The sequence below is a fragment of the Gopherus evgoodei genome, chromosome 3 (genome assembly GCF_007399415.2).
Source record: "Gopherus evgoodei ecotype Sinaloan lineage chromosome 3, rGopEvg1_v1.p, whole genome shotgun sequence".
In the NCBI taxonomy this organism is placed as follows: Eukaryota; Metazoa; Chordata; order Testudines; family Testudinidae; genus Gopherus; species Gopherus evgoodei.
The window spans coordinates 10,207,628-10,234,171 of record NC_044324.1 but is presented as its reverse complement, the minus strand read 5'-3'; the positions used below and the strand labels follow the sequence as shown (position 1 = coordinate 10,234,171).

The 26,544-nt window shown below is 54.3% G+C and overlaps 1 protein-coding gene across 1 annotated transcript in view; it reads left to right on the top strand.

Moving 5' to 3' along the window:
* LOC115647661 (transmembrane protein 214-A-like) overlaps nucleotides 1-25,736 on the top strand; it is a 69,944-nt gene extending 44,208 nt beyond the window's left edge. The window contains exons 8-19 of the mRNA XM_030554355.1: nucleotides 2,287-2,392; nucleotides 3,870-3,951; nucleotides 7,801-7,902; nucleotides 8,860-9,001; nucleotides 10,205-10,296; nucleotides 11,311-11,359; nucleotides 12,909-13,022; nucleotides 13,563-13,680; nucleotides 21,209-21,302; nucleotides 21,555-21,723; nucleotides 22,181-22,332; nucleotides 23,290-25,736. Of these exons, the coding sequence (XP_030410215.1) occupies nucleotides 2,287-2,392; nucleotides 3,870-3,951; nucleotides 7,801-7,902; nucleotides 8,860-9,001; nucleotides 10,205-10,296; nucleotides 11,311-11,359; nucleotides 12,909-13,022; nucleotides 13,563-13,680; nucleotides 21,209-21,302; nucleotides 21,555-21,723; nucleotides 22,181-22,332; nucleotides 23,290-23,416 (1,347 nt within the window). The 3' untranslated portion in view covers nucleotides 23,417-25,736. The remainder of the gene's footprint in view (nucleotides 1-2,286; nucleotides 2,393-3,869; nucleotides 3,952-7,800; nucleotides 7,903-8,859; nucleotides 9,002-10,204; nucleotides 10,297-11,310; nucleotides 11,360-12,908; nucleotides 13,023-13,562; nucleotides 13,681-21,208; nucleotides 21,303-21,554; nucleotides 21,724-22,180; nucleotides 22,333-23,289) is intronic.
* The last annotated feature ends 808 nt before the right edge of the window (nucleotides 25,737-26,544 follow it).

The window sequence follows — 26,544 nt, the reverse complement described above, 5'->3', positions numbered from 1 at the left end:
GCCGAGGTACAACCCCTCTGCGTGTTGGGGTGCTGCCTCTCCCCTGGTACAGGTTGGTTTGAACAAACAAGTCTGTCCATCGTATTATCCTTCTGACCCTGTCGTCTTTAGGATGTGCCAGCCTCTTCCTCATTATCTCTGTGGAATGTCTTCGTACCGGAATGTTCTGGTGCCATCCTGGCCCGTGTTTATCCTGTTAGTGCTTGACACCCTTTAGCTATGTGTATATGTCCAATTAGCAGCCTTCTCCTTGCCAACTCCTGTGAGCAGGGCCTGCCCCTGGCTCACAGCCTAACTTTGCTCTGTGTTAGCCAAGTCATGACTATTACTTTAGTTCAAGCCTCATCCCGGGCCTCTGATACCGAGGGTTTATGGGTCATGGTCTCATCTTATTACACTGCCTTTCTGGGGCCATAAGTACTGTTCAGCTGATGAAACTGAGACTCCGGAAATGAAGAAGTAGGCTGCTTTCCAAGCCTCTCAGTCAGGGTTTATTAATGTGATTTGTTCAGCCTGCCTCCTGTCCTTCACAGAGCTCACAGCCAGACTAAATCATCTGGCTGGTGACGGGGGCAGGTGGGGGCAGCTTCTCATTTGTTTGTTTAAAAAAAAACCCAAATCCTTCTAAATGACTGAGCAGGATCCTGCTGTGCTCCTAGCCCGCCTGTCACGGCTTGAGCTTACGGCAGTACCCTGGCACTCTCCAGTCCTTCCTCTTGTCGGCTGCATCCATTTGGTATAGCTTGTTTTGAAGTGTAATCTGGTCAGGGCAGGGACTGCAGCTGTGTATGCGGGCGAGGCCTAGCGCTAAGTCTGGGGTCGGGAGGGGGAGAATGTGGAACTGAGCGATCCCAACTGCCCCCCCCCGCATCTGCCACTCGGCCCTGCCCCCTCCCCGCACACTTGCCGCAGCTGCCCTGCGGGGGCCCCCCCCACATGTGCCCCTTGGCTTGGTACCTCCCCGCATGCTCGGCGCAACTGCCCTGCGCCCCCCCGCGTATCTGCCCCTGAGCCCCGCCCCCTCCTTGCGCGTCCGGCGTAACTGTTCTGTGCCCCCCCGCGCATCTGTCCCTCAGCCCCACCCCCTCCCTGCACGCCCCACCTGCGCAATGTCCTCTGGCCCCGCCCCCTCCATGCGCTTGGCACATCCTCCCCGCAGTGTCCAGTTGCCGGTCTCCTGCCCACCCCCCGTCATGTCTGTGACAATGTGACGCGCTCTGTGCTCCCCTCTCAGCCACGGCCTCCCCGCTGAACTCGGTGTCCCTGTGGCTCTGGATCCGGGGCTGCGGGACCCCAGGCCGCTTGCTGATGTGTCCCGGCCCAGAGCAGGGCCATGGAGCCCCCGGGTCTGCGAACATGGGGCTCTGCTCAGTCTCTGCCCCAGGGAGATGGGGGGGTCTCTGTGCTTCTCACTGGGCTGGGACACGGCCGCACACTGCAGGGGCACCGCCTGTCACTCGATGGGCTTTGGCCTGCTAAACCTCAGGGTTGTGAGTTCAATCCTTGAGGAGGCCATTTGGGGACTGGTCCTGCTTTGAGCAGGGGGTTGGACTAGATACCTGCTGAGGTCCCTTCCAACTCTCCTAATCTATGATTCTATATGTCTGAGTATTTGGGGGCAGTTGAAGCCCAGAGGCTGTGGGGATCAGTAACTGGTGTGGAGAGAGCCAAGTGCACAGCACTGAAAAGACAGCAGTGGCTTCTCACCAGGTTTTCACATTTTTCCCCGCTGCCTGTCTCAGCTTCTGGGGCGAATAATGTTAGTGGCAGCTCACTTATATCTTAAATGCCCTTGCAGGTGGCATTGATTTATTCGGCGTGTGTGTATCTTGTGGCCTTTAACCCTGTGCCAAGGGCATTTGTAGCCTAATTTTGGTAGCTCTTTTGCTGCTGGAGCATTGATTTGTTCCCCTCCTGTGCTTTGAAGCAATAGATCTGCTCTGATACAGCTGTGTTTGTTGCACCTGAGGGAATGCCTGGCACTGAATATAAAATACACCCTCTGTTTTAGTCTCATGTTACGACTTTCTTGCTTTGAATCTTGTCTAGTTCTCTCTCTTGCTGCAAACACGTCAGTTTCAGGTTTGTTTCAGCTGCTCTTGTCCTGTTGTTTCCTGTCCCCAAATTCCCATGGCAAAGCCATGGCACAAGGTGGCTTAGCTACAGGTCAGATTTGTAAAGTGTTGCTCTGAGCTTTCCCCTGCCTGTTCTTGGGAGAATGTTATGGGGTAAGGGAGGCTGTGGAGTTTTCTTAACTTAGTTTAACATGTTTGATTTTCCCTTCAGTACTTAGAGCTGTTACGGTCCCATCAGAACAGGCCAATGAAATGCCTCACAATCATGTGGGCTCTGGGACAAGCTGGATTCACAGACCTCACTGAAGGACTGAAAGGTAAAAATGGATGAGCTGCCCAAGTCCAGAAGATGCAGTCTGGGGAGATCCAGAGAGTGAACTTAATTTCCACTCAGGCACTTGCTTTGCTCTACTTGAAAACAGGACATATACCGGAGATAGCAAAGGCAGGTCACTGCAGGCATGTTGCTGTGGGACGCCGTGGGTGAGAGACCCCAAATAATTCATACAAGACCTTGTAAATGTGTGGTGAGGCTCCTCTCTCTAATGGGATTAGCCTTCTCTTACGTCACTTTCATGACTTCTTCATTGCCAGGGTAAATCATTTTCAACAGTAAAAGCCCGGGGTCACTTAACTTCTTTGGAAACTCGCGGTGCATCCTTAAAAATGTTCGAGACCAAAGAACCCCGTGGGCCATGTCTGTACGTACAGCGCTGTGGTGCTGCGGCTGCATAGATACGGCCGAGCGGCTAGTGCATGTGTGGTGAAGACACTCTGTGCCTATGGGAGAGAGCTCTCCTATCGGCATCAAAATCCCACCTCTGCGAGTGGCAGCAGCTGTCAGCAGGAGAAGCTCTTTGGTTGACTAGCGCGGTGCACATGAGTGTTTTTGCCAGAGTAACTTGTCATTCAGGGGTTGGTTTATTCACACCCAAGTGACAAGTTATGCTGGCATGAGCTGCAGTGTAGATGTAGCCTTGACCAAATTGATTGTCAAAGACAAAGTGGCACAGTACAAAAAAGGAGACATACATATTGTCCTCCTGGAAAGCAATTCTTTTCTCTCAGAATATTCACCGTACACAGAAGGGGAGTTCGAAGGTATGCGTTTTAACTGGTAGTATTTGTAGTCTGATTTGTATAAGTTGCAAAGCTGTTTGCCATTCTCAAGCTCACCAGTCTGTAACAGTTCCTTAACCTGCTGTTTTATGTGGTACTTTTCTTCGCTCTGTTTTGGATACTGCGTTCCCAGCCAGCTGATGCAGAGCTCCATCCCAGCCTGTGCTAGGACACACCAGTCCTGTATCCTGACTTTGACAGGCTGCCTATTTTCTAATGCCAGTGCTGACTTCAGCCTTGCAGTGTGTTGTGGGATACTTGACGTGGGTAAACAGAACTGTGGAAAGGCATAATACCTTCAGTTCGTTCACACACACACACACACACACACACACACACACACACACACACACACACACACACACACACACACTCTCTCTCTCTCTCTCTCTCTCTCTCTCTCTCTCTCCTACCAATACTGTGTGCATAATGCCCATTAACAAGGTGTGTACTACACCTGACAGACAGGAGTTTTCTTTTCAGTTTACATATAAAAACATTTCTGGCCCTTTAAAACATTAATCTCCCTGCCTGTCTCTCCCAGATAGCTTCAGGCAGGGGTGTAGCTCTTATAAATACCTACCTTTTACGCTGGTCATGTTTCTGGACAGTCAGTAGGAAACACTTCAGAGATTCTTCCCTGTCTTGTTCTAATAGCTTTCTCCTTTTATGCAGTGTGGCTTGGCATTATGCTTCCAGTGCTGGGGATCAAGTCCCTCTCCCCGTATGCGATTGCCTACTTGGACCGGCTGCTGATGTGAGTTACAGTTGAATTTGATTGGTCTCTCTCCGTTAAGGATAAAGCCTGCCCCAGCTGTCATGTACCGTACTTCCTGGGCCATGGGTACCCTTGGCCTGCTGACATTAAGAACCTGGAGTTCTGACCTGTGGGATGGGAGCTCCTGCCCTCACCAGGGGCTGACCGTGTGTCACGCTGGCATAGTGTTGGAAACGTGACGCTCCCTAGACTTGCAGTGAGGTTTGACCCATGACCTCAGCCTCAGTGGGGTGACACTGTCTAAACGAAGTACCAGTAATAACTGTATCTCGTTAGCTTAGCCTTTAGCGTGTCTGTTTTCTGTAACATGGTGCTGACTACTCCCTGCCTAAAGCCAGAACCCTGGCAGCCCTGGACAGCTGAGGAGCAGGATTGGTTCTAAGTGTCCCATGGTCTCCTCTGGAAAATCAGTAGTGGTGTTCTGCTTCTCTTTCAGGAGCAGGGAGCGCGTGACGTGAATGCTGTCATTCAGCATCAAGCAGCCATGGCTGCGCCCTGTGTCAAAGATCGGGGCAGCTGCGAGCTGCATCGGTGTATGTCGTTTAGGTCCAGCCCTCATGTTCCTGGCCAGCTGCTAATGCAGCAACCCAGATCTTGCTCTTTATAAATATATCAGAGGGATTAATATTAGAGAGGGAGAGGAATTATTTAAGCTTAGTACCAATGTAGATACAAGAACGAATGGGTATAAACTGGACACTAGGAAGTTTAGACTTGAAATTAGACGAAGGTTTCTAACCATTAGAGGAGTGAAGTTCTGGAACAGCCTTCCAAGGGGAGTAGTGGGGGCAAAAGACATATCTGGCTTTAAGATTAAGCTTGATAAGTTTATGGAAGGGATGGTATGATAGGAGAGCCTAATTTTGGCAATTGATCTTTGACTATCGCCAGATAAGTATGCCCAGTGGTTGGTGGTGGGATGTTGGATGGGTTGGGATCTGAGTTACTGCAGAGAATTCTTTTCTGAGTGCTGGCTGGTGAGTCTTGCCCACATGCTCAGGGTTTAGCTGATCGCCATATTTGGGGTTGGAAAGGAATTTTCCTCTGGGGCAGATTGGCAGAAACCCTGGAGGTTTTTCGTCTTCCCCTGCAGCGTGGGGCATGGATCACTTGCTGGTGGATTCTCTGCAGCTTGAGGTCTTCAAACCACAATTTGAAGACTTCAATAACTCAGATATAGGTTAGGGGTTTGTTATAGAAGTGGATGGGTAGGGTTCTGTGGCCTGCTTTGTGCAGGGGGTCGGACTAGATGATCACATTGGTCCCTTCTGACCCTAGAATCTATGAATCTATGAAAATCTATGAAAATCTAAAACAAGGGACACGAGGGAGAACCCAGCTTTGGCCAGTTTTCATCGTGAGTCAGGGAGCTCACTGGGCCGTGTCTATGGCGGACTGCTCACTGGGTGTGGGAGGTGCTGGCAGCCGACGGATTGACTTGTGCAGATGGAGTGCTCTGAGGAAAGCTGGTGTCCGTCTCGCTGCTGCCGGCAGTGCCTAGTTACAACATTCTGTCTCGAAAACGACTGAAAATTCCCCAACCGCAGTGTGTGTGTGTGTGTGTGTGTGTGTGTGTGTGGGGAGAGAACGGAGCAGGCTCCCTCCAGCTGCGCGTGGGCTGGGTGTTGGATGAAGATTCCTGGGCAGGAGAGAATACTGAATGGGGCTAACAAATACTGAGTGTTGCATGAATCCATAAACTAGGATTACAGGTTTATGGCTTCATTTTGATGTAGTAGGTCCTGTAATTAACAGCCAAATGGAACTGTCACTGACACCTTGAACACTGGCACCAGCAGCACAGAGCCCAGGATTAGACAGCTCAGCAGCAGAAGATAAATTGGGTTAAAATTTGTCTTAATTTTCCTTGACGAAAAGGTGCAGGGCATATCTGGCTGACAGGCCTGGGAAGAGAGGCTGCAGAGTAGCCAAGGGTGGCACGCTGTGCTGGTGCTACAGGGACAGACAGATCGTCTCTGAGGCAGCCCGGCTGTGCAGTGGCGCATTAGTGGAACGTGGCGGGGTTGTTATTCACAGGCTGTGCACTGTCCATTCCCGAGAGAACGCCGGGGGCTAAATGCTGGGCACAGAAGGAGAAGAGGGGAAGTGCACCCAGGAGACAGGAACGTTTCTTTGCTTTATGAAGGGGGTGAAGGGACTTTTTCAGGGATGGCTCCACAATGAATAGGCTGAATCTAGACTGCAGCTGGGGGAGGTCTGCTCTCACGAATGCCTCTGGCTCTTTAATTATCCTTTCCCCTCCTTCAGACACAGGATCCGGTTTTCTGGTGTCTTCTCCTGTCTCTCGTTCCCACAGACTGGTGGAAATGAGGACTGTGAGCGTGGGCTGATTGCTGCGCACGCAGCCACACAATAGCCGTTTTCACCTGTAGCGTAGAAGTTTGGAGGGCAGACGACATGTGGTCCCCAAGATGTCCTTTCTCCATTCCCTGCATTAGGGCACGGGCTCTAGAAAAGCCATTTGAAGGTGATCTGTGAAGGATAAAGGGGACGTGTTCTTTAGCCACTATAGAGCAACACAAGAGAATTCCTGAAAAGATTTTACTTTAAATAAGGGGTTTTCCCCATTTGTCTCTTCCCTTGGGAATGTCACACGTGACATGCATCTGACAAAGTGGATATTCACCCATGAAAGCCCATGCTCCAGTATGTCTGTTAGTCTGCAAGGTGCCGCAGGACTCTTTGTCATTTTTTACAGATCTGTCATGTGTGAGCCAGATCTTGGGTGGTGTTTCTCCAGATTCTTCGGCCTTTGGGAGCCTGAGTAAAGAGTCCAGCCCTTCTGGCAGGTTTCACTGTATGCTATCTCCATTGCCACTGTCCTGCTAGGTAGCTAGTTGTCCATAGTATCCCAGGAAGAGTAGATAAGGCGTATGTTCCTAATGTTAGAGACAAGCACAAACACCTTTCTTGCCTCCCCATTCCAGCCCTTCATTATAAAGAAGCAAACAAGTGCAGAAGCCCATTGTTTCCTTTGCGTGTCGCCTGTAAAGAAGAAAGGGGGCGAGGGGGAGAGAAGTTTGTCAAAGGCTGGTCTGGTATGATGCTGAGTGCGTAGAACAAAAGGCAGTGTGTATTGCACAAGAAGACCTGCTGGGAGAGTGGGAGTGAAAAGTACAGCATCAGCGCAACCCTGAGGGAGTTCCTGGGCTGGGCTCAGTTATCCTTAGCTCATGGCCTCAGGGTTGTCGTCTCCAGATGCATGGGGTGTTGTAAGGTGCAGCCTTTAATGCTGCTTCAGAGTTGGGCCTGTAGAGCAGCTGGCAAGGGGCTTGGTTCTTTGCTTAGAACAAAGTGCTGCAGAATATACAAGACAGCTCTCCACCTGTTCAGCAGCCAGTGATGCATCACAGCGAAACTGGGCCTGGGCCTGAAATAGATGTGGGGGGATTCTGAAACCCATGCGCTGTGCTCCCACCGCAGCTGTGTTCTCGGAATGAACTGGCATCTTCCCTGAGTTTGAGGCCTGAAATGTGGTGAATGTTGGTACTAGCTGCTGTTGTTTCGGAAGCAATCCCTTGTAAGAGTGTTAGCAGAATGTTCCCCGTTTGCAACAGCAAGGCAGCCTTGCACTGCTGAGGGTCCAAAAGGAGATTCTTTACAGGCAGATTTGTTTGATGTTCCCACTTTGAAATTAGGCATCTTGGATTTAATCTCGTGTCTAATCTTGGAGCTCAGGTGCTCTTGATGGGGGGGGGGGGAGCATGCCCAGTCCTTGGAAACAGCTCACCAAGGGGTTCCCATCTGGCTGCCTGCCTGCAGTGACATGACTCCTGTAACCTCTGTCCTGACATTTTTCCATTGCAGGACACACGCAAACCTGACCAAAGGGTTTGGCATGATTGGACCAAAGGACTTTTTCCCACTCTTGGACTTTGCCTTTATGCCCAACAACTCCTTATCACCCAGGTATGGCTGACTTGCCCCCGGTCTTGATACAGGAAAGGTGACTTGCAGCCCTTGGGGCTTTATTTCAAGCAAGTGAAGAAATGGGTAGTGAGAAAAGCAGCTGGGCTGGGCAGGTGCCCGCAGCATGTGAGATGTCCTCCCAGGCAGGCGGCGCTAGCTGGGGACCTGGCGTGGGCTCAGGAGAGCGACTTCTGCCATCTTCATTTACTTGACTTCTGTTGGTTCGATAACGGAGCTCTTTCCGGTAACTAATGAGGCTTGCACGTGTGTGTGGTAGATACGCTGTGAATGAATGAAAGGGGGCCTGGTTCACGGGCAGTCTGAAGAGCAGATTGTTCCTCAGACAGGGAGCTGGGGAGTGTGTGTCATGCTGGAAGCAGTTTATAGCTCCCATTGCACCTGTCCAAGGGAAAGCCATGGCACAGCAGCTGGATGCACAATTGCTGTTCCTCAGGCTCGGGGGTCGGGGGAGTGTGTGAGGGCCCGAGTCTAGAGAGCCTTGGGAGGAAGGGTGTGTCTGTGAAGGCTGAGCAGACTGAGGAGGCTGGAACTGAAAAGCAGGAGAATGACGGGGGAAGGGCAAGGGGATTGGAAGAGGAGATACACTGGCAAAGGGGAGCCTGTCCTAATGTTATGTTCTTGAAACTGCGGCTGCTTGCCACCCCTCCATTCCCTCCTCGTGGTCCTGAGCAGGACACGAGTGCCGACATTCGCACTGGCTGGGATTGTAATGCTCGGGGCATCCTGGGTGCTGTCTGACTGGGAGGAGAGAACAATCGTGCTTCAGCAGCAGCCCCACTGGAGAGCCATCTCCTAGCTCCTGTTCTGGCTCCCAGGCTCGCATGCCCCGCCTTGCCATGTGTTCAGCGTTCCCCTAAGCAGCTGGCCCTGCCTCAGTGAGGCCGAGCACGCAGGGCTGGAACGAATGCAGAAGTGTTCATGTGATCTGTCCTTCAGCCTGCAGGAGCAGTTACGCCAGTTGTACCCCAGGCTGAAAGTGCTAGCGTTTGGCGCTAAACCTGAGACCACGCTGCACACCTACTTCCCCTCCTTCCTGTCCAGAGCCACTCCAAACTGTCCTGCCGACATGAGAAATGAGGTGAGCGCTTGGAGAGTCGGCAGAGTGGTTGGGCTCGTCTTTGTTCTTGGCACTGCTGGGCTGGGCCTGCGAGGGGGCCTTGACTGAGTGTGCAGAGTTAGCACTGTTCAGGAGCCAAGTGAGGCCAGGTCTGCACGCCTCGGGCCAGGATGCCCTGTGGGTGAGTTCTTCGAGCCCAGTTCCAGCCAGTCCAGAGAGCTGCCTTAACAAGGGGGTTGGGGATGGACTTGTGCCTCTCTTGCTGCCTTAGGGTGGATAAAGGAGGTCTGACGGGCTTGAGAAGAACGCTGTCCTTCTGCTTAGCTCTTACGTTAAACCTTCAAGTCTTGTCCACTGTGTCGCTCCTGGAAGACACGTAGGGATGACTGGAGATCTGCTAGGACAGATAGCAGAGACCTGGCAAAGGAAACCGGATTGCGATGAGCATTCTCCAGGCGCTCTACGTTGGTTTTTTAACACCTATTCATTCCCAGCAGCTGGGAGAAAAGCTCTTGGTGCAGAGACCCCTCCCCCTCAGCCCATCGGATAAGGGCTGAGAAAGCTCCGGCTCACACTGCAGCCCCCCAGCGAAGTGAGGATGATCTGCCTTGTTTGTGCAGATCTCGCTAAGGAAAGACTGGGCAGGAAAAGGGATTTTTTAACACAACACCTTTCAGGGCTTCTTTGTCCATTGCAACAAAGCAAAAAAAGGCCGAGCCCCATTTTCTGTGCTTCGAGGGAAGTACAGGTGTGAGGGGCCCAGTGCCTAGATACCACAGTGATTAGTACGTTGGAAGTAGGTAGCTAGAGAGATGGGAGAACTAGACTAGAGAAAAGGGTTGAGAAATAACCTGAACTGCCTAGTGGTGCTGGCTGGCCCAAGATGGCGCGCTGAACCGGGGCTGCGTCTATCAGCTGGGGAAGCCAAATACTGCCACGAGCAGAAACGCCCTCTCGTTAGTGGGGAGGCGAATGGGCCTGGTTTTCAGAGCTGCTATGAGCTTCAGTGAGAGCTGTGGCTGCTCAGCCCTTCTGGAAATCAGGTCACTTGTACGTGGGTCTCAGACTCAGTCAGCAAGCAGATGCACAGCTTTTGGTCTGGCAAGCTGAGCTGCAGACCTGGGGGTGTAGCGTGACTGAACTGTGCCTCCCCGAGGGAGGGCTGGAGACACATTGAAGTTGTAGCAAGCAGCCATCCAGTCTTTCTGCTTTCCTCTTGCACAGCTCCTGATCTGCCTGAGCGAGTGCCTGAGCATGGATGCCCTGAGCTTCAGCGTCTGGCGGCAGCTGTACACTAAACACCTCTCCCAGTCCAGGTAGGCGTGTGCACAGGGCTGGCTGGGTTTTGGGCTGATGCGAATGAGCAGAAACAGTCAGCAGGAGGCAGGTGATCCACTTCCTCTTGCTTGGCTCGGCGTCTGTTCTGGAGGACACGGGCTACCCAGTGAGCACAGCTGAAGTTCTGGTGGGGTGGGAGTGGCGAGCAGAGGAAGGTACCCACCCTGGGATGGCAGTGAGCCCAGGAGGGACTGACAACGAGCCTGATGAGTTTAACAAGAAATGATTTGGAGAGTGGCAGTTCAACTGATAGCCCAGTGTGTCTGCTTGTGTACAAGCCTAGGGCTGGAGCGTTGGGGCAATTGTCAGATTCCCCTGGAACCACACTGGGCCAAGCCGGGATGCTGAGCTATTCTGAAGAAATTCCTGAAACCAAGAGGAGGTGTCTGAGCAGAGCTGTGGGCTCGGGGCACAGCCAGCCTGGCTAACGTGCTTTTCCTGCGTGGCTGCGTCCTGCACAGCTTCAGCAAAGGCTTCCTGAAGTTATTTGGGGAGATTCCCTTCTCTGTAGGCAGAGGCCACCTGTGTTAGTGGGGCTGGGGGTGATGTTCCTTTGAGTCCCAGCGGTGTGCCCTTCACTCCTCATTGGAGCATGAACTCTGTGAGGGTGGTGCAGTGGCACGGAGTCAGGTACTGCTGCCTTCAGGGTGGTCCAGGCCTTCTCTTCCACGTGACTTGTGACTCTTTGCAGTATTGGGCCTCCATAAGCACATCTAGGTGGCCTGGAAACTCCATGGAGCTCACTAGGACATACTCTCTTGCCTGCCTGGGAGGCTGGGACATACAGCTCAGCCCTGACATCTTCTAGGTGAGAGCTAGGGAGGGATCATGCAAGGAAGAACAGCTGGAGCCAAAGCAGCCTGTGGGAAGAGAGGGGCAAGACGTCCCTTATCACTGCATTCTGTGGCTGGACATCTTCCTGCTCGCGGACACTAGCCCGCGGGCACCACCCTCCACAGAGAGACTGAGACATCTTTCCTTTGGCTCCACAGCTTGCTCCTGAACCATCTGTTGGAGTCTTGGGACAGCACCTCCAGAAAAGTAGGTGAAATGCTGGGGGGCAGGGACATTGGGGAAACCGTCCCTTTCCATGGGGCGGGATGTGCTGGAGGGAAGGAGAAGGTAGTGAACTGGTTCAACCCCAGCTCTGCCGTTGACGCCCTGTGTGACCTGGGCAGTTGCTTAACCTTGCTGGGTCTCGGTTCTGCCTTGCAGCGAGCTGGGCAGAATCGCTGCTGTTTTATCATTTCGACGGACGGTAGCGATGTTTGTTTTAAGCGTTGTTTTTATTGTTAAATGCTCATCTGTGTGGGAGATGCTGGAGGTCAGACAATAATTCTTTAATGGCAGGTGATGTCGAGAGTCAAAAAGTTATATCTTAATAACCATTAAAACCCATTGTCAGCATTGCATGTGAAATACACCTAGTAAATACCTTTCAATGAAACTCTGAGATCTCGGCCCGTATTTTTCGTACTTTGCTTATCTGTAAATTTCACTTGTCGATGGAAGCGTTTTCCCGGCAGTTTGTGTACAGTGAAATCAACGGTTACCTGTAAAAATCGAATCCTGCCACGCCTACTTTGAAGTCGCTTTCCCAGTGGGGCTAATGCGATCTCACCACCTCACGGGGGCTGTTGTGTCTGCAGGTCCTGTCACTGGGGAGGTGCTTGGTCACTGTGGGGTGGGAGCCTTCTAACATACCAGTATAGACCGAGGTGGTTCAGACCTTCTCCTCACCTTCAAAGTGCTGTATAACCCGGCCCTTCACTGCCTGCGTCTCAGACCTTGCCTCGTACTGTGTCCTTTGTGCTGCTGATACTGCCAGTCTCAATGTCTGGTTTCCTTTCCCTCCCTCTGCTGTCCCATGCTGCCCTCCAGTGTGTGGAGCCCAGCCCAGGCCAATGTGTGTCTTTAGTCAGGTCCCACGTTCTTTCCAAGGCCTGCCAGAAGGGCGTTTCTAATTACATGGCCATAGCGAATGCCTGTTGTGGGCTTTCCAGTGCATCCCACCTTCCATGTCTGCCGTTTGGATTGCAGCTCTTGGACGTCACATTAGATTGAATTTCAACATTTAATGCTAGACTGGAGAACAGAGGCGAGACCGCTCCCCCTGGTCTCCTGGGGGGAGAGCAGTGGACTACCTGTGACCTAACTGGCCTCCCCTCTGGCTGAAATCCAGGGGTTTATACAAGTTGGGCTGCCCAAACTTTGCTGCCAGTGTAGTGCCCATATTGGGCAGAGACGCTGCGCTGATAGTGGGACAGAGCCCAGAGCAGCTGCGGTCACTGCCCCATGCTGATTGAACATGCTCAGCGGTGCAGACCCCCTCACACAGAGTCAGTGGCACTCCTTGCGGGGCTGACTTTAGGCTGCCGGGGGGGTAGAAGCGTGATAGAGAGTGAGGCCTGATTAACTGGCCTGGGGTCAGCATGGGAGCAGGCTGTGGGTGGGCTGCCGCTCTGCACCGGAGATGGCAGTGTGGCCGCCCTGTCGGCCATGCTTTGGGCCCCTGGAGGTTCTGCCCAAGCGGGGTGTTCTGTTACGTCTCTGTGCTGTGGAAGTCAGTGTCCTCCTTCCTTTCTTCAAGGTGCGAAAATCTCTCCAGGAAACGGTGCGTTCGTTCAAAGTGACTAACGAAGAACTTGCCGTGAAAGGACCAAACAGCCTCCAGGATCTAGCAGCCTGCCATGCCACCTGCAAAGTGAGTGGCTGTTCCATGCAGGGTGGTTTTGGGGCAGGGAGGCCAGAAGAGACTTGGGAACTAACCCCACGTCCCCAGCGCCTGGTTGGCATTGATAGGAGAGGGATTTCCCCGATGCTGCCAGGGAGTCCTCAGGCTGTTTTTGTTTTCCCGCCTTTCTCTTCTGGGGTCAGTAGGAGTTAGTTGGTTTCAGAGTAGTGCTCAGAGGGGCCTGCAGGGCACTGCTGGCTCTTTCTCCTTGCTTCCAGCTGCAAAGAGGAGCCTGGTGCCTTGTGTAAAACAGCAGGAGACAAGGCGGCCACATGCTGAGAAGGGGACTATGTGGCTAACCGCAAGCGTGGCGAGTGGGGAACCATCTGCATAGGGCTCCAAGAAGTCCAGGCGCTGTGCGCCCGGCAGCCGGAGGACTGGACGGAACACAACAGATGGGAGGGGGAAGTGAAAAGAACGACCCAACTTTCCAGAGTAGGAGTCTGTGGTTAAGCAGTTCGGAACCAGCTGCGTTTAGCAGCATCAGTTACTTTTTGTTCTGTTTCCAAGAACCTGCTGCATAAGATGAAAGGCCGTGGCTTCCCCTGGGTTCGACTGCTGCTTGTGGTTCTGGTGTTTGCTGCTGGCTTCCTCGTGCATGATATCAGGACACAGGGGTCTTTTCAAGGTAAGCCCTTCCCCCACTGAAACCCGGCTAAGAGTGGGGCATGATCAGATCCTCCAAGGAGAGAGTGAATTTGTAAATGTCCGTCGGCTTGGTTGATTTGTTTGAGTACGTGATTTCCCCAGCAAGTTCTTCCTTTGCATCCAGAGTATGAGCTACCTTGTTTCCTCCAGGGCCATGTGGCTCCCTGCTGGGAATCTGTGGGTTCTTCTTCGAGTGCTTGCTCATGTCCATTCCAATTAGGTGTGTGCGTGCGCCGCATGCACGTTCGTCGGAAGATTTTCTACCCTAGCAACACCCAGTGGGTCGGCTGGGCGCTCCCTGGCGTGGCGCCGCTATGGCACCGAATATATACCCCTGCCGACCCGTCCGCTCCTCAGTTCCTTCTTACCGCCCGTGTCGGTCGTTGGAACAGTGGAGCGCAGCTTAGCTCATCTCCACTTCCCTAGCTATTCACTCGTTCTAGTACTATTGTGTATATAGTTTTATAGTTGTAGTTAACACTTTTAATAACCTTTTGTAAACCTAGTTAGTGTATATAGTTCAGAGGGTTGGGGATTAGCCCCTTCCCCTCTCCTGGTGCCCAGGCCCATGGCTGGTTCACCGGGCTTCAAACCATGCTCGGCCTGCCGGTGGCCGATGCCAACGGGAGACCCCCACGACTCCTGCCTAAAGTGCCTGGGGGAATCCCATCTCACAGATAAGTGCCGGATTTGCAAGTCCTTCAAGCCGCAGACAAAAAAGGAGCGGGACTTTCGTCTAAAGCAGCTCCTAATGGAGGCGGCCCTCACTCCTCCGTCTTCGGTACCGAGTGTCGCACAGTCTGCGCCGGGGAGAAGTGCCTCATCGGCACCGGAGAGCGCCGGCACCGCCAAGACGCCCCGGCACCAGCCATCACCGGCCCAGAAACCAGCCCAGCACCGCTCCCTCTCCCCGCGTGCCAAAAAGGTCAAAGCTCCTGCGGCTCCAATATCTACACCGCAGTCTGAGCAGCAGTCGAAACCGAGTCGCCCGGCACCAACAACTGCCACGGCACCGGCAATCTCGGCACCGTTGATTCCAGCCAGGCAAGAGCCGTTGAGTCCGGTGCATGACAGCTCCCCGGCACACGCCGAGGTCGAGCTTATTGTTCCCCCCACCATGCCAGAGACCTTTTCGACGGCGAGGGAACTCATTGCCCTAACGGAGACCACCCTGCCCCAACCCTCGGCACCACTGGTGCGGGTTATTGCGTCAGCAGGGAAGCCGGCCCTGGTCAGGCACCTTCCATCGATGCCGCAGGCAGGCACCACTCGAGATCGAGGTCTCGCCAGCACTCCCGATCTCGCTGCCGCTCGCAGTCCCGGTACTGATCTCCTTCTCGGCACCGGTCGTACTCGCGGTACGGGTCAAGATCCCGCTCTCCGGACCGATACTCCAGACGGCGGTCCAGCTCCCGGCACCGTTCGCGCCACAGTCACTCCCACTGTAGCGCTTCACGATCCCGGTCGACCTCCCGGCACCACGCCGGTCTCAGGTCCCGGTCAACCTCTCGGCACCGGTACAACTCCCGGTAGCGCTGTCCTGTGAGGCACGACGTACGGTACCCTGCGCACAGGGCTCCTCCTCACGTGCACTCTGCTCCGCCATGGCCATCACGGCACCCATCTGAGTCTTCGCACGCTGATAGCGCCGCATATGGAGATTCAGAAACGCAGAGTCGTGTCCTCCAGGAGCCTCAGGGCACGGAACACGCACCTCAGTGGTCCTTCTGGACGCCTTGGGCATATCACCAGGCCCAAGACGAACCCACGGTTCCATCTCATTCCGCCCCATCGGAACATCGGGCACCAGAGGCCACTGTTAGCTGCCCTCCTCCAGTGGGTACGGACGACTCGGCTCTTGCGCCAGATCCTCAGGTGTTCCCGGACCCTGATGCTCCTCCGGAACAGGAGTCACTAAATGAGCCAACCGTGCCGGGTCTGTCATCCTCCTCTTTGCCAGATGAGGCAGTAGCCGGCACTTCTAGATCAGGCCCACCCCCGATCGACTTCCAAGCCCACCAGGACCTTCTCCGGCGAGTCACCTGAAACATCAACCTTCAGGTGGAGGAGGTCCCAGAGGTGGAAGACCCAGTCATAGATATACTGTCGGCGGATGCCCCAACTCGCGTGGCTCTGCCATTCATCTGTTCCTCCGGGGGGGGGGAGGCCACAGCGGACACCATTAGGCAATCCCCGGCGTCTATCCCTCCTGCGGCTAGAGGCGTGGAAAGGAAATACATGGTACCCTCTAAAGGGTACGAATACTTATATACCCATCCTCCTCCATGCTCTCTGGTCGTTCAGTCTGTGAATGAGAGAGAGCGCCATGGCCAGCAAGCCCCTGCCCCGAAATTGCGGGAGGCTAGAAGGATGGATCTACTGGGGTGAAAAGTTTACTCCACCAGAGGCCTTCAACTGCGGGTGGCCAACCAACAGGCCTTTCTCAGCAGGTATAATTATAATATCTGGCAATCGGTGGGTAAGTTCGCTGAACTGGTCCCACAGGACTCCCACCCGGAATTCTAAGCCCTTCTGGAGGAAGGGAAGGAAGTGGCACAGACTTCTCTGCAGGCCTCACTCAACGCTGCTGATTCAGCAGCCAGAACCGTGGCCTCGGGCATTACAATGCGGAGAATATCGTGGTTGCAGGTCTCGGCTCTACCTCCTGAACTGCAACACACTATTCAGGACCTTCCGTTTGAGGGACAGGGCCTTTTCTCTGAGAAAATAGACCCTAGACTCTAGAGTCTCAAAGACAATTGCGTCATCATACGTTTCCTTGGGATGCATACTCCGCAAACCCAACGACGGTCCTTCCGTACCCAGCCTCAGCGCCCTTACCCCCTGCCCAGGCCACGACAAGACTTTAGCAGGAGGCGTGGCTGTGGACACCGCATACGGCAATCGGGTTCCCAAAGGGGCCAGAATAACGGTCCTGCCAAACCATTAGAGGGACCAAAACCAAACTTTGGAAGGTGCGCCCGAGAGCAGAGCACCAGTCCTTCCCCAGGATCCTCTCCAGTTTTCCAACCGCCTTTCCTCCTTCCTCCCTGCATGGGCCCAATTAACCTCAGACCGTTGGGTCCTACGCACGGTGGAATTTGGATACCACCTCCAATTTCTTTCGCCCCTTCCCTCCCACCCTTCTCATCCCTCTTCAGGGACCCCTCTCACGAGCAATTCCTCTGGCAAGGGGTTCGTACGCTTCTCTCAATCGGAGCTATAGAGGAGGTGCCGGAGGAGTTCAGGGGCAAGGGATTTTACTCCCGATATTTCCTAATTCTCAAGGCGAAAGGAGGTCTCCGACCCATCCTGGACCTACGCGGTCTCAACGTCTTTCTGAAGAAGCTGAAGTTCTGCATGGTGTCCCTGGGGACCATCATCCCATCCTTGGATCCTGGAGACTGGTACGCTGCTCTCAACATGAAGGACGCATACTTTCACATCGCCATTTACCCTCCGCACAGACGGTACCTACGGTTTATGGTGCGCAACCAACATTTTCAATTTGTGGTCCTCCCTTTTGGCCTCTCTACCGCCCCGCGCGTGTTTACAAAGTGCATGGCTGTATTGGCCGCCTTCTTCCGTTATCAGTGTATACGCGTCTTTCCTTACCTAGACGACTGGCTTATTTGTGGGACCTCCGAGGTTCAAGTCACCAGGCATGTTGCTATCATCATGGACCTATTCGAGCAGTTGGGCCTGATGATCAATCTAGTGCCCACTCAAAGAATAGAATTCATTGGGGCCATTCTAGACTCCACACTCGCAACAGCCTGCCTGCCACTGCCCCAGTTTCAGGCACTAGTTTCGGTCATAGAAAGTCTCCAAACTTTTCCTCCGACCTCGGCCCGCATCTGCCTCAGCCTTCTCGGTCACATGGCCGCGTGCACTTTTGTAACCAAGCACACCAAACTACGCCTGCGTCCCCTTCAAACCTGGCTCGCCTCAGTTTACTGCCTGGGCAGGGACGCCATAGACATGATCGTCACCGTTCCTCAGAGTGTCTTAGGCTCCCTCAACTGGTGGCTAACACCTTCCCTGGTGTGTGCAGGGATGCCGTTCCAACCGAGACAGCCTTCTGTATCCCTAACAACGGACGCGTTGTCTCTCGGCTGGGGGGCACACCTAGGCCATCGTCGCACGCAAGGCCTCTGGTCATCTCAAGAACTAGCGTTGCATGTAAACATCCGTGAGCTGAGAGCAGTTCGCCTCGCATGCCAGACGTTCCAACATCATCTCCAGGGCCGTTGTGTTCTAGTGCTTACGGACAACACAACAGCAATGCACTACATAAACAAACAGGGAGGGACTCGATCCTCCCCCTTTGTCAGGAGGTGATTCAACTGTGGGAATTTTGTATAGCCCACTCTATAAACCTTGTAGCGTCCTTCCTCCCAGGGGTCCGGAATACTCTGGCAGACCATCTCAGCAGACCCTTTCTCTCCCATGAGTGGTCACTCCGCCCGGACATTGTACATTCCATCTTCCAGAAGTGGGGCTTTCCCCACATAGACCTCTTCGCTTCCCGCAACAACCGGAAGTGTCAGAGGTTCTGCTCCTTCCAGGGTCTCACCTCGGGCTCAATATCGGATGCCTTGCTAATCTCTTGGGCGAACCACCTGCTTTACGCCTTTTCACCCTTCCCGATGGTGCACAGGGTTCTCGTAAAGCTTCGCAGGGACAGGGCTCAACTGATCCTGATCGCCCCTGCATGGCCCCGACAACACTGGTACACCACGTTACTGGACCACTCGATAGCCAACCCAATCCCCATACCCCTTCATCAGGATCTGATAACGCAGGACCACAGCAGGCTTCTCCACCCAGACCTACAATCCCTCCATCTAACAGCGTGGCTCCTGCATGGTTAAGCCAATTGGAATTACACTGCTCTGCCCCGGTGCAAGGGATACTCCTGGGTAGCAGGAAACCTTCTACGCGGTCTACTTACTTAGCCAAGTGGAAACGGTTTTCTTGCTGGTGTCACACGCAGAATGTTGCCCCTGTGGAGGTTCCTATCCCTACTATTTTGGACTACCTCTGGTACGTAAAACAACAAGGCCTCGCTATCTCATCTCTGCGAGTGCACTTGGCGGCTATTTCTACTTTCCACCCCGGAGAAGGTACTTACTCTGCCTTCTCCCACCCTGTGGTCTCGAGGTTCCTCAAAGGCCTGGAGCGTCTATACCCCTTAGTACGATGCCCCGCCCCTTCCTGAGACCTCAATTTAGTTCTGACGAGACTTACGCTCCCCCCGTTCGAGCCATTGGCGACTTGCTTGCTCCTTTATTTGTCATGGAAAACAGCCTTCCTTGTGGCCATCACATCGGCTAGGAGAGTCTCTGAACTTCGGGCTCTGATGGCGGACCCACCATACACAGTGTTCCACAAGGACAAGGTGCAGCTACGCCCACATCCGGTGTTCCTCCCTAAAGTAGTCTCGGCTTTTCATCTCAACCAGGACATATTCCTACCAGTCTTCTTTCCCAAACCTCATACATCTCGTAGGGAGCAGCGGTTACATTCGCTTGACGTCTGTAGGGCGCTCGCCTTCTATATTGACCGTACGAGGCCCTTCCGCAAAACGCCCCAATTCTTTGCTGCAGTGGCGGACCGGATGAAGGGTCAGCCGGTCTCTTCTCAGAGGATTTCGTCCTGGGTAACTGCGTGCATCCGGGCGTGCTACGAGCTAGCTCGCGCCTCTCCGGGTCATATTACTGCACATTCTACCAGGGCCCAGGCCTCGTCGGCTGCCTTCTTAGCTCAAGTGCCTATTCAGGAGATATGTCGAACAGCTACGTGATCTTCAGTACACACCTTTACCTCCCATTATGCCCTGGTGCAACAATCCAGAGACGATGCAGCCTTCGGCTTAGCAGTTTTGCATTCTGCAGTTTCTCGCTCCGACCCCACCGCCTAGGTAAGGCTTGGGAATCACCTAACTGGAATGGATATGAGCAAGCACTCGAAGAAGAAAAGACGGTTACTCACCTTTGTAACTGTTGTTCTTCGAGATGTGTTGCTCAAATCCATTCCACACCCACCCTCCTTCCCCACTGTCGGAGTAGCCGGCAAGAAGGAACTGAGGAGCGGACGGGTCGGCAGGGGTATATATTCAGTGCCATAGCGGCGCCACGCCAGGGGGCGCCCAGCTGACCCACCGGGTGTTGCTAGGGTAGAAAATCTTCCAACAAACGTGCATGCGGCGCGCGCACACCTAACTGGAATGGATATGAGCAACATATCTCGAAGAACAACAGTTACAAAGGTGAGTAACCGTCTTTTTTGTTGCCTATGTTGTGTGGATGCTTTCATCCCTTCTCTAGTCAGCAGGGGTGAGCATGTCCCACCCGGGATGCACAAGCACCCACGAGGGGCATATGGCTCTGTTCACCATTCACTCAGCAATGAGGCTCTGTTTTAGTAAAAGTCATGGACAGGTCATGGGGAATAAATAAAAATTCACGGCCCGTGACCTGTCCATGATTTTTACTATGAATACCTATTACTAAATCTTTGCTCCTGGGCCCTACTGCTCTGGGGGGGTGGGCGGGGCCTGCTCCAGTGGCGGGGGCTTACTGCTCTGAGGCCTCCGGAGATCGCTCTTCCGACAGCCTCCAGGACCACACCCAGGGACTGATGCTCAGGCGCTCCCCGGGGCTGCTGCTCTGGCCACTGCACCTGCACAAGTGACAGAGGTTGCGGGAAGTCACGGAATCTGTGACAGAATCACAGCCTTGCTCACCAAACATTCAGCAACATAAGGACGGCCGTACCGGGTCAGACCAAAGGTCCATCCAGCCCAGTATCCTGTCTACCGACAGTGGTCAGAGCCAGGTGCCCCAGAGGGAGTGAACCTAACAGGTAATAATCAAGTGATCTCTCTCCTGCCATCCATCACCACCCTCTGACGAAGAGAGGCCAGTGACACCATTCCTTACCCATCCTGGCTAATAGCCATTGATGGACTTCACCACCATGAATGTATGCAGTTCCCTTTTAAACGCTGTTATAGTCCCAGCCTTCACAACCTCCTCAGGTTGCAACATTCCCAGACCACCTCCTTACCTGAGCAGTAAGATGTTAGTGTGTTGCCTCTGCACAGCCACGTGGCTCAGAGCCAAGGTCATAAAGCAACGTCAGCAGCCTCTGTTCCTTCCCCTGTGAGGCTGGCTCCATGCTGCCCTTGTGAAACCATGCTAAATATTGGCACTGTTGTCTCTCCCAGAACCACCTGTACCTGCTTAGCAGCTATTTCTCCCTGAGGCTGCTCTCCGCGCTGGGTTCCCTGTGTGCCTAGGACTTCCTGCCCACCACAGAGTGGCCCCTGCCCCACTCTAACCGTGCAGTAACGGAACTTCCTGCTAGCTGCACGGACTGCAGCCCCGGGAGGAGAGCTTGCAGAGCATGCTGTGTTTGAGCACTGCCGCTGCTGGGCGCTGTGGTTAGGAAATCAGGCCAACCTTGTCTGAAGTCCTCTCCCAGAGTCATTTGTTCTCTTCCAGCTTCTTCTGCTCACATCCTTCGCTCCTCAGGCATCCTGTCGGTCTCCCAGCAAGCCTGGAACAAAGTGTCCCATTACTCCCTGGAAGGATACAGGTCAGTGGCAGTTTTTAATTAAGCAAAGGAGCCAAACGAGCATGAATGCATGTGGGGTTACGAATGCATGGAAGATCACAGCCATTAGGAAATACCCCCGTCTTGAAAAGCCACTCGCGAATGGTCCCCAAGGTTCCTAATACAGCCTTACAGCTCCCCTGTTTGCCTGGTCTCTAAAGGCAGCTTTCACTGTAGTTCCATTCCCCTAATTGCCTTCACTGTTCAGATACTGACGCTAGCTCTCTCTTCCAGCTGGTTGGAGAGGAACGTCCCTGTTTACTATTCCCAAGTGCTGACGGTGTTGGGACCAAACCTGAAACTGGTTTGGACAAAGACCAATGAGACTGCAGTTTATGTCTCTGGGAAATGTTCCTCTCAGATCTCTTGGGTCAAAGACAACCTGCCCTGGTTCATGGAGTGGGTAAGGAAGAACTTGCATTAGCTGCCCCCTCGCCGGCTCCGGTGTGGAAACCTGCTGCAGAGCACTGCCTGCTCTGCTTAATGACTCCAGGTCACACTCGTCACGGACAAGTGACAGGAGGGGGCTGTTGAACAAGCTGTCCCTGGCGATAGTCTTTCGGGGGGTGCTAGGGAGAACCCCTTGTGCCGTGATGTGGGGATCTGAACTAGCGCCAGAGGCTGGGCCCATAGCAGTGTGAGTGCCAGTGCGGGGCGAGGCGACACCTATGTCTGGGAAGCTGCTGTAGCAGCTGTTACATCTAAGGAGGTGGGGTTTAGTGAAGAGGTTTCTTTCCCCAGACAGGAGAGAGCCCTTGCAGTCCGGTTGTTGACGGGCTGCAGCCAGCGTAGAATTTGTCTGGTGCGAGCACATTGCCCCTGCTAAGCGAATTGCTCTCTCTCTGCCCCTTCGCTCTCAGCTCCAGGCTCGGGTTCCGGACTTCGTGCTGCACGTGGCTGCATGCATCGAGGAGCTCTTCCAATTCCTCCTGCAGAACTGCCTGCTGCCGGCGCTGGAATCCGTAGGCATAGCCCTCGAGCGGGGCTGGGAGCTCTGTGTGCAGGCTTGCAAGTGAGCAGCGCTGGCCGCCTGATCAGCTTTTGTTCTTCTTCCTAGCGTCGTCTTTGTCAGCTTTGGGGCAGAAAGGGGAGGCTGCACTGGCCGGGGTCAGGCCCGTCTGCCCTTGCTTAGAAAGAAGAGGAGCCGTTCATGAGTAATTCCCTGGGTCCACGTTCGAGTTCTGTAGAAAGGGAATGTTAGAACTAGAGCCACAGGAGTGATTAGTGGGTATTGCAGAAGTGCCTGGAGCCCCCCTGTGCTGGCAGGGGCATGTGGTGAGAGAGAGTCCCTGCCTCAAAGAATTTACAGTCAGAACAGTGTTAGTGATCACCATGTTCAGAGCTGGAGCTGAGACTTGGATTAAGGCACATGCCTGAGGTCACATGTGGAGTCAGTGACACAAATGAGGCGTGACCCAAGATCTCCCAGTCCACTGCCTTGGCCCCAAGCCTGTCTGTCCTTCCTCCAGAATCCCCTGGGGTTTTCCCCTCTGGCTAAAATACTGCCCAGCCCATACACTACTTTGTCATGGGCTCTGCTGCTGTGGGCTGGGAGTGCACAGCCTCAGGTACACGAATTTGTGTGTGATGTGAAATGCCCTGGAACTTGCAGCTGTCTGTAGCAAGGCAGGTGATTCTGTGTGTTTGCTTCTTTCGGGCTTTGTGCTGGAGCTCATCCCCCAGGATCTGAGCTATTTATTTTCTTACTGCCCTCGGTGAGTGGACAGGACAGACTAGCGAGCAGAGGTGCTGGCGTTTGCCTGGTGGGGTTGAGGGAATGCCAGAGAAGTCCTGTTGACATTGTGCATGGGTGTCTATGCACAAACTTGAGTGGACTTTCCCTGCAGTAGATTTCGGTTGTCCCCTTCAGTGGCTTGCATGGGTATAAGAGCTGCATTTGCTGCTGCTGGTCTGCTTAGCAGGTGTCTGTATGCGGTTAGCCTACAACCTGTTCTCCTTACTCTTCCAGTGGAGAAGTGTCGTGGGATTGCATGAGAAAACATCTGACAAGCTTTACCTATTCCTCCTGGCTATACCTGCAGAACACAACGCTAGCCATCAAGAACTGGGCCCTGGCCATGATTTCTGGACACTAGAGTCTGGCTCTCTGGAGCACTGGGGACGACGTTCACGTCATTAATCTCCTCGTGTCATGATGAAGGACGGTGCCGACAGTGCGTTTTCAGTGTAGCTGCGTTGAGGGGTTGGAGCAGCAGGTGTCTGCACAGGCTGAGACGCGGGAGTAGCTGGGGAGCTTTTCCCTGGGGCGACATGTCCAAGCTTTATACACCTTGTGCTTTAGTTTTGGTTATTCATGTCCAGCTGCCCCACCCTGGCCCGTAACTCTGGCAAGTGAGCTGCTGACTGTGCCTCTCCACCTGGGCCTGGCAGGGTCTTCACGGTGACGTTACCTGGAAGAGCAGCCCCTGGAAGGGTGGCGGCTCAGGTGTGCCCACTGCACCACATAGACAGCAGTGGCTGCCTGCCCAGGCTAGCCTAGTGCCTCAGCCCTCGTGTGTCTGGTGTTGAGTGCTGTGTAGCAGCCCACAAGCTCTCTTCCCCATGGACTCCCCCGGCCCCAACCGCGTTCACTTAGTTTGCTGAATCTTGCCACGCAGCCTCAGGACACCTACTGTGCTCTGATCCATTGCCCTGCCCATGGGGCAGCAGTCCAGAGCCCCCCTCGGCCAGAGCGAACCTGCATTGACAGCGTGTCAGTTGTTCCCAGCCGCCCCCCAAACTAACAGCTGAGGGGATGTGCTGGTGGCTTTCCAAAGAGCTGAAACAGAACAGAGCCACTCTCCTCTCCACTGAATGTGGCAGTGTGGGCCTTGGAGACTACAGCTCCCAGCAGGCATCACTCTGCTTTGGCCCTTGGGATCAGGAGGGAGTGCTGCATGCTGGGCCCTCGTGCCCCAAGCCATACCTGTTGGGGGGAGGGTGGCCCACTGCCATAGAACCCAAACCGGGGAGTGGAGAGAAGGGCCAAACCCAGCTCCCGTGGGATGCCTTAGCGAGGGCCAGCTGCAGGGCAGGCTCAGTGACATCTGGCTTTGGCAGCCAGGCCCTGAAGCCTGGGGGAAGGAACTAGGACAGGGTCAGGCTCCAATTCAGGAGGGGGGTGAGGGGAGTGTTTCTTTCATTTCACTTGTTCCTGTAGGGGAGCCTGTCTCTCTGTATCCGCTTCCCCTCTTGTCAGTGTGTAAAACGGGCCGGACGTGTGGTGCGGGCCAGGCACAGCGCTGTTCTGGCGCTGGGGCGGGAGGCCCAGAGCCTGTGGCAGGAGGAGGAGCTGTTCTCTCCTCACTCAGCTGGATGAGGGGAAGGCTGCTGTCTTGCGCAGGGTAAGATCTAACCCCCGAGCCGACTCTACCCCAGCTTGCAAAGGCAGGAGCAGTGCATAAGGCTGCAGGAGCTGGAGTGTAATAGTGTCAGACTGCAGCGTGTCTCATTCCATGCTGCCCCCAGCGATCTCCTGCCCCTAGCCCTTGCTGGCAGCCAGGTGGGCTGGTGCTGGGAGATGCTCAGTCCTAGACTGGCTCCGGGTTCAAGGGAGCAGCCTGCTCTTTAACCTCCTGTTCTGTGTGCCCAGGGCCGGGCCCTCTGTGAAGTGAGCTGGTTGGGTCTCAGCCAGCCTGTGTGCTACTGGGCCAGTCTCCATCATGGCCACCATCCTGGCCAGAAGCAGCAGCGAGCCCGCTGCCTGGCAGTCTCTCTGCTAAGAGGCCTGGCTGCTCCCTTCGATGCTGGGGATGGAGAGGCTGTTGCTGCAGGGTAGATGGCGGTGAGGTGCTCTCTCAGCCTGCTCCATCCACTAGCACAGCCTAGATGGGAGAAGACTCGGAGTGGGGAGATGGTCAGGCGTGTCTGTAAAAGCCATATTAACCAAGCTGAGCCTTGGTGGGGAGAAGTGGAAGCTGCTTGGTGAACCCACTGTCCAGGCTGAGCCATATTGTCCCCTAAAGGATCAGCCAGCCCAGTGCAGTCCTCTGGTAGCCTAGGAAAGCCTGTCTCCTTCCCTGCCTCCTTGGTCTCTGCAGCCTGCTAGGGAGTTTTCCCAACACCCCAAACCCTCTGTTGCTGGAGACAGGGCATGCAGGGTGCCAGTGGGAGGACCCCCTGTGGAGACGGGTGTGGCAGGGGCCTCGCTTCTCCATGCTTATATGTCTCCTTGAGGGGTGCTCGCGGCTGGGGTGTGCCCTCCTGTGCTTGCCCTGCTTGCTGCCGCCTGCCGGCCTGGAGTCTCATCCGCGTCCAAGATCCCCTCTTGCCACCTGGGACGGGCCCAGGAGGAGACTGGCATAGCTGCCTGTGTTCCTGTCTGCTCACAGAATTCCAAAGGTTGCAGGACCCAAATAATTGAAATTGTACATGACTCTTCTTGAATGAAATAAAGGAAACACGATTTGATCTGCACCCCCGCACTGTCCTTCATTTAGAAAACTGCCCTTGGGGGTCTTGGAGGGGGAACAGTGCTGGGACCTGGTCAGTGGGGACTGTAATCATTGGGGCAGGCCTACCCTCCCCTGGCCACACAGGAGCTTTTGCAAAAAGGGCTCCTTCCACTGGCCTGTGGAGCAAAGACCCGTGGTGCCAAGCGGGGAGAAGCCAAAGCTCAAAGGGAGAGTTTAATTGGCCTTGGCTTTCTTGCTGCTCTGGACCTGTGGTCGCTGGCGGTTAGTGCGATAGGTTCTGCTGCTCTCTGGCAGCCCCAGCTTTCCTCTCCTCTGCATTTGCCACCCACCGCTGCTCAGCAGGAGGCAGTCGGCGCTACGCTGCTTTCTCTAGCAAACCACTTTACTTCTCTGCCAGCGTCCTCCACCTCTCTCTCAGCCCCATCCTTCTCCAGCCCCCCTGGCCTAGGAGCTTGTCAACAAAAGCTGTTGGCTTTGCCCAGTGATGTTTCTCCTGGTACCAGTTCTGCACTTTTACCCTTTGTGCAGCTTGACCCTGAGCCCGTCTGTCCACCTGCCTCAAATCTAGGGCCAAAAGCAATAATCAGATCTCATTCCTCAGCTGGTCTGTGCTGAGGTCAGGCAGGATCCCCTCCCCGAAATGCCCAGTTAGCCAGCTGGATTGTTTTTCACTTTCCTTGGAAGTGTCAGGGAGTTAGTTGGGGATTGGTCCTCCTGAGGTCCCTTCCAACCCTAATCTATGATTGGCCACAGCTGGAGCTGGGCCCCCTGGCAGGATGGTACAAAGAACCCTCTGAGGAGGTGCCAAG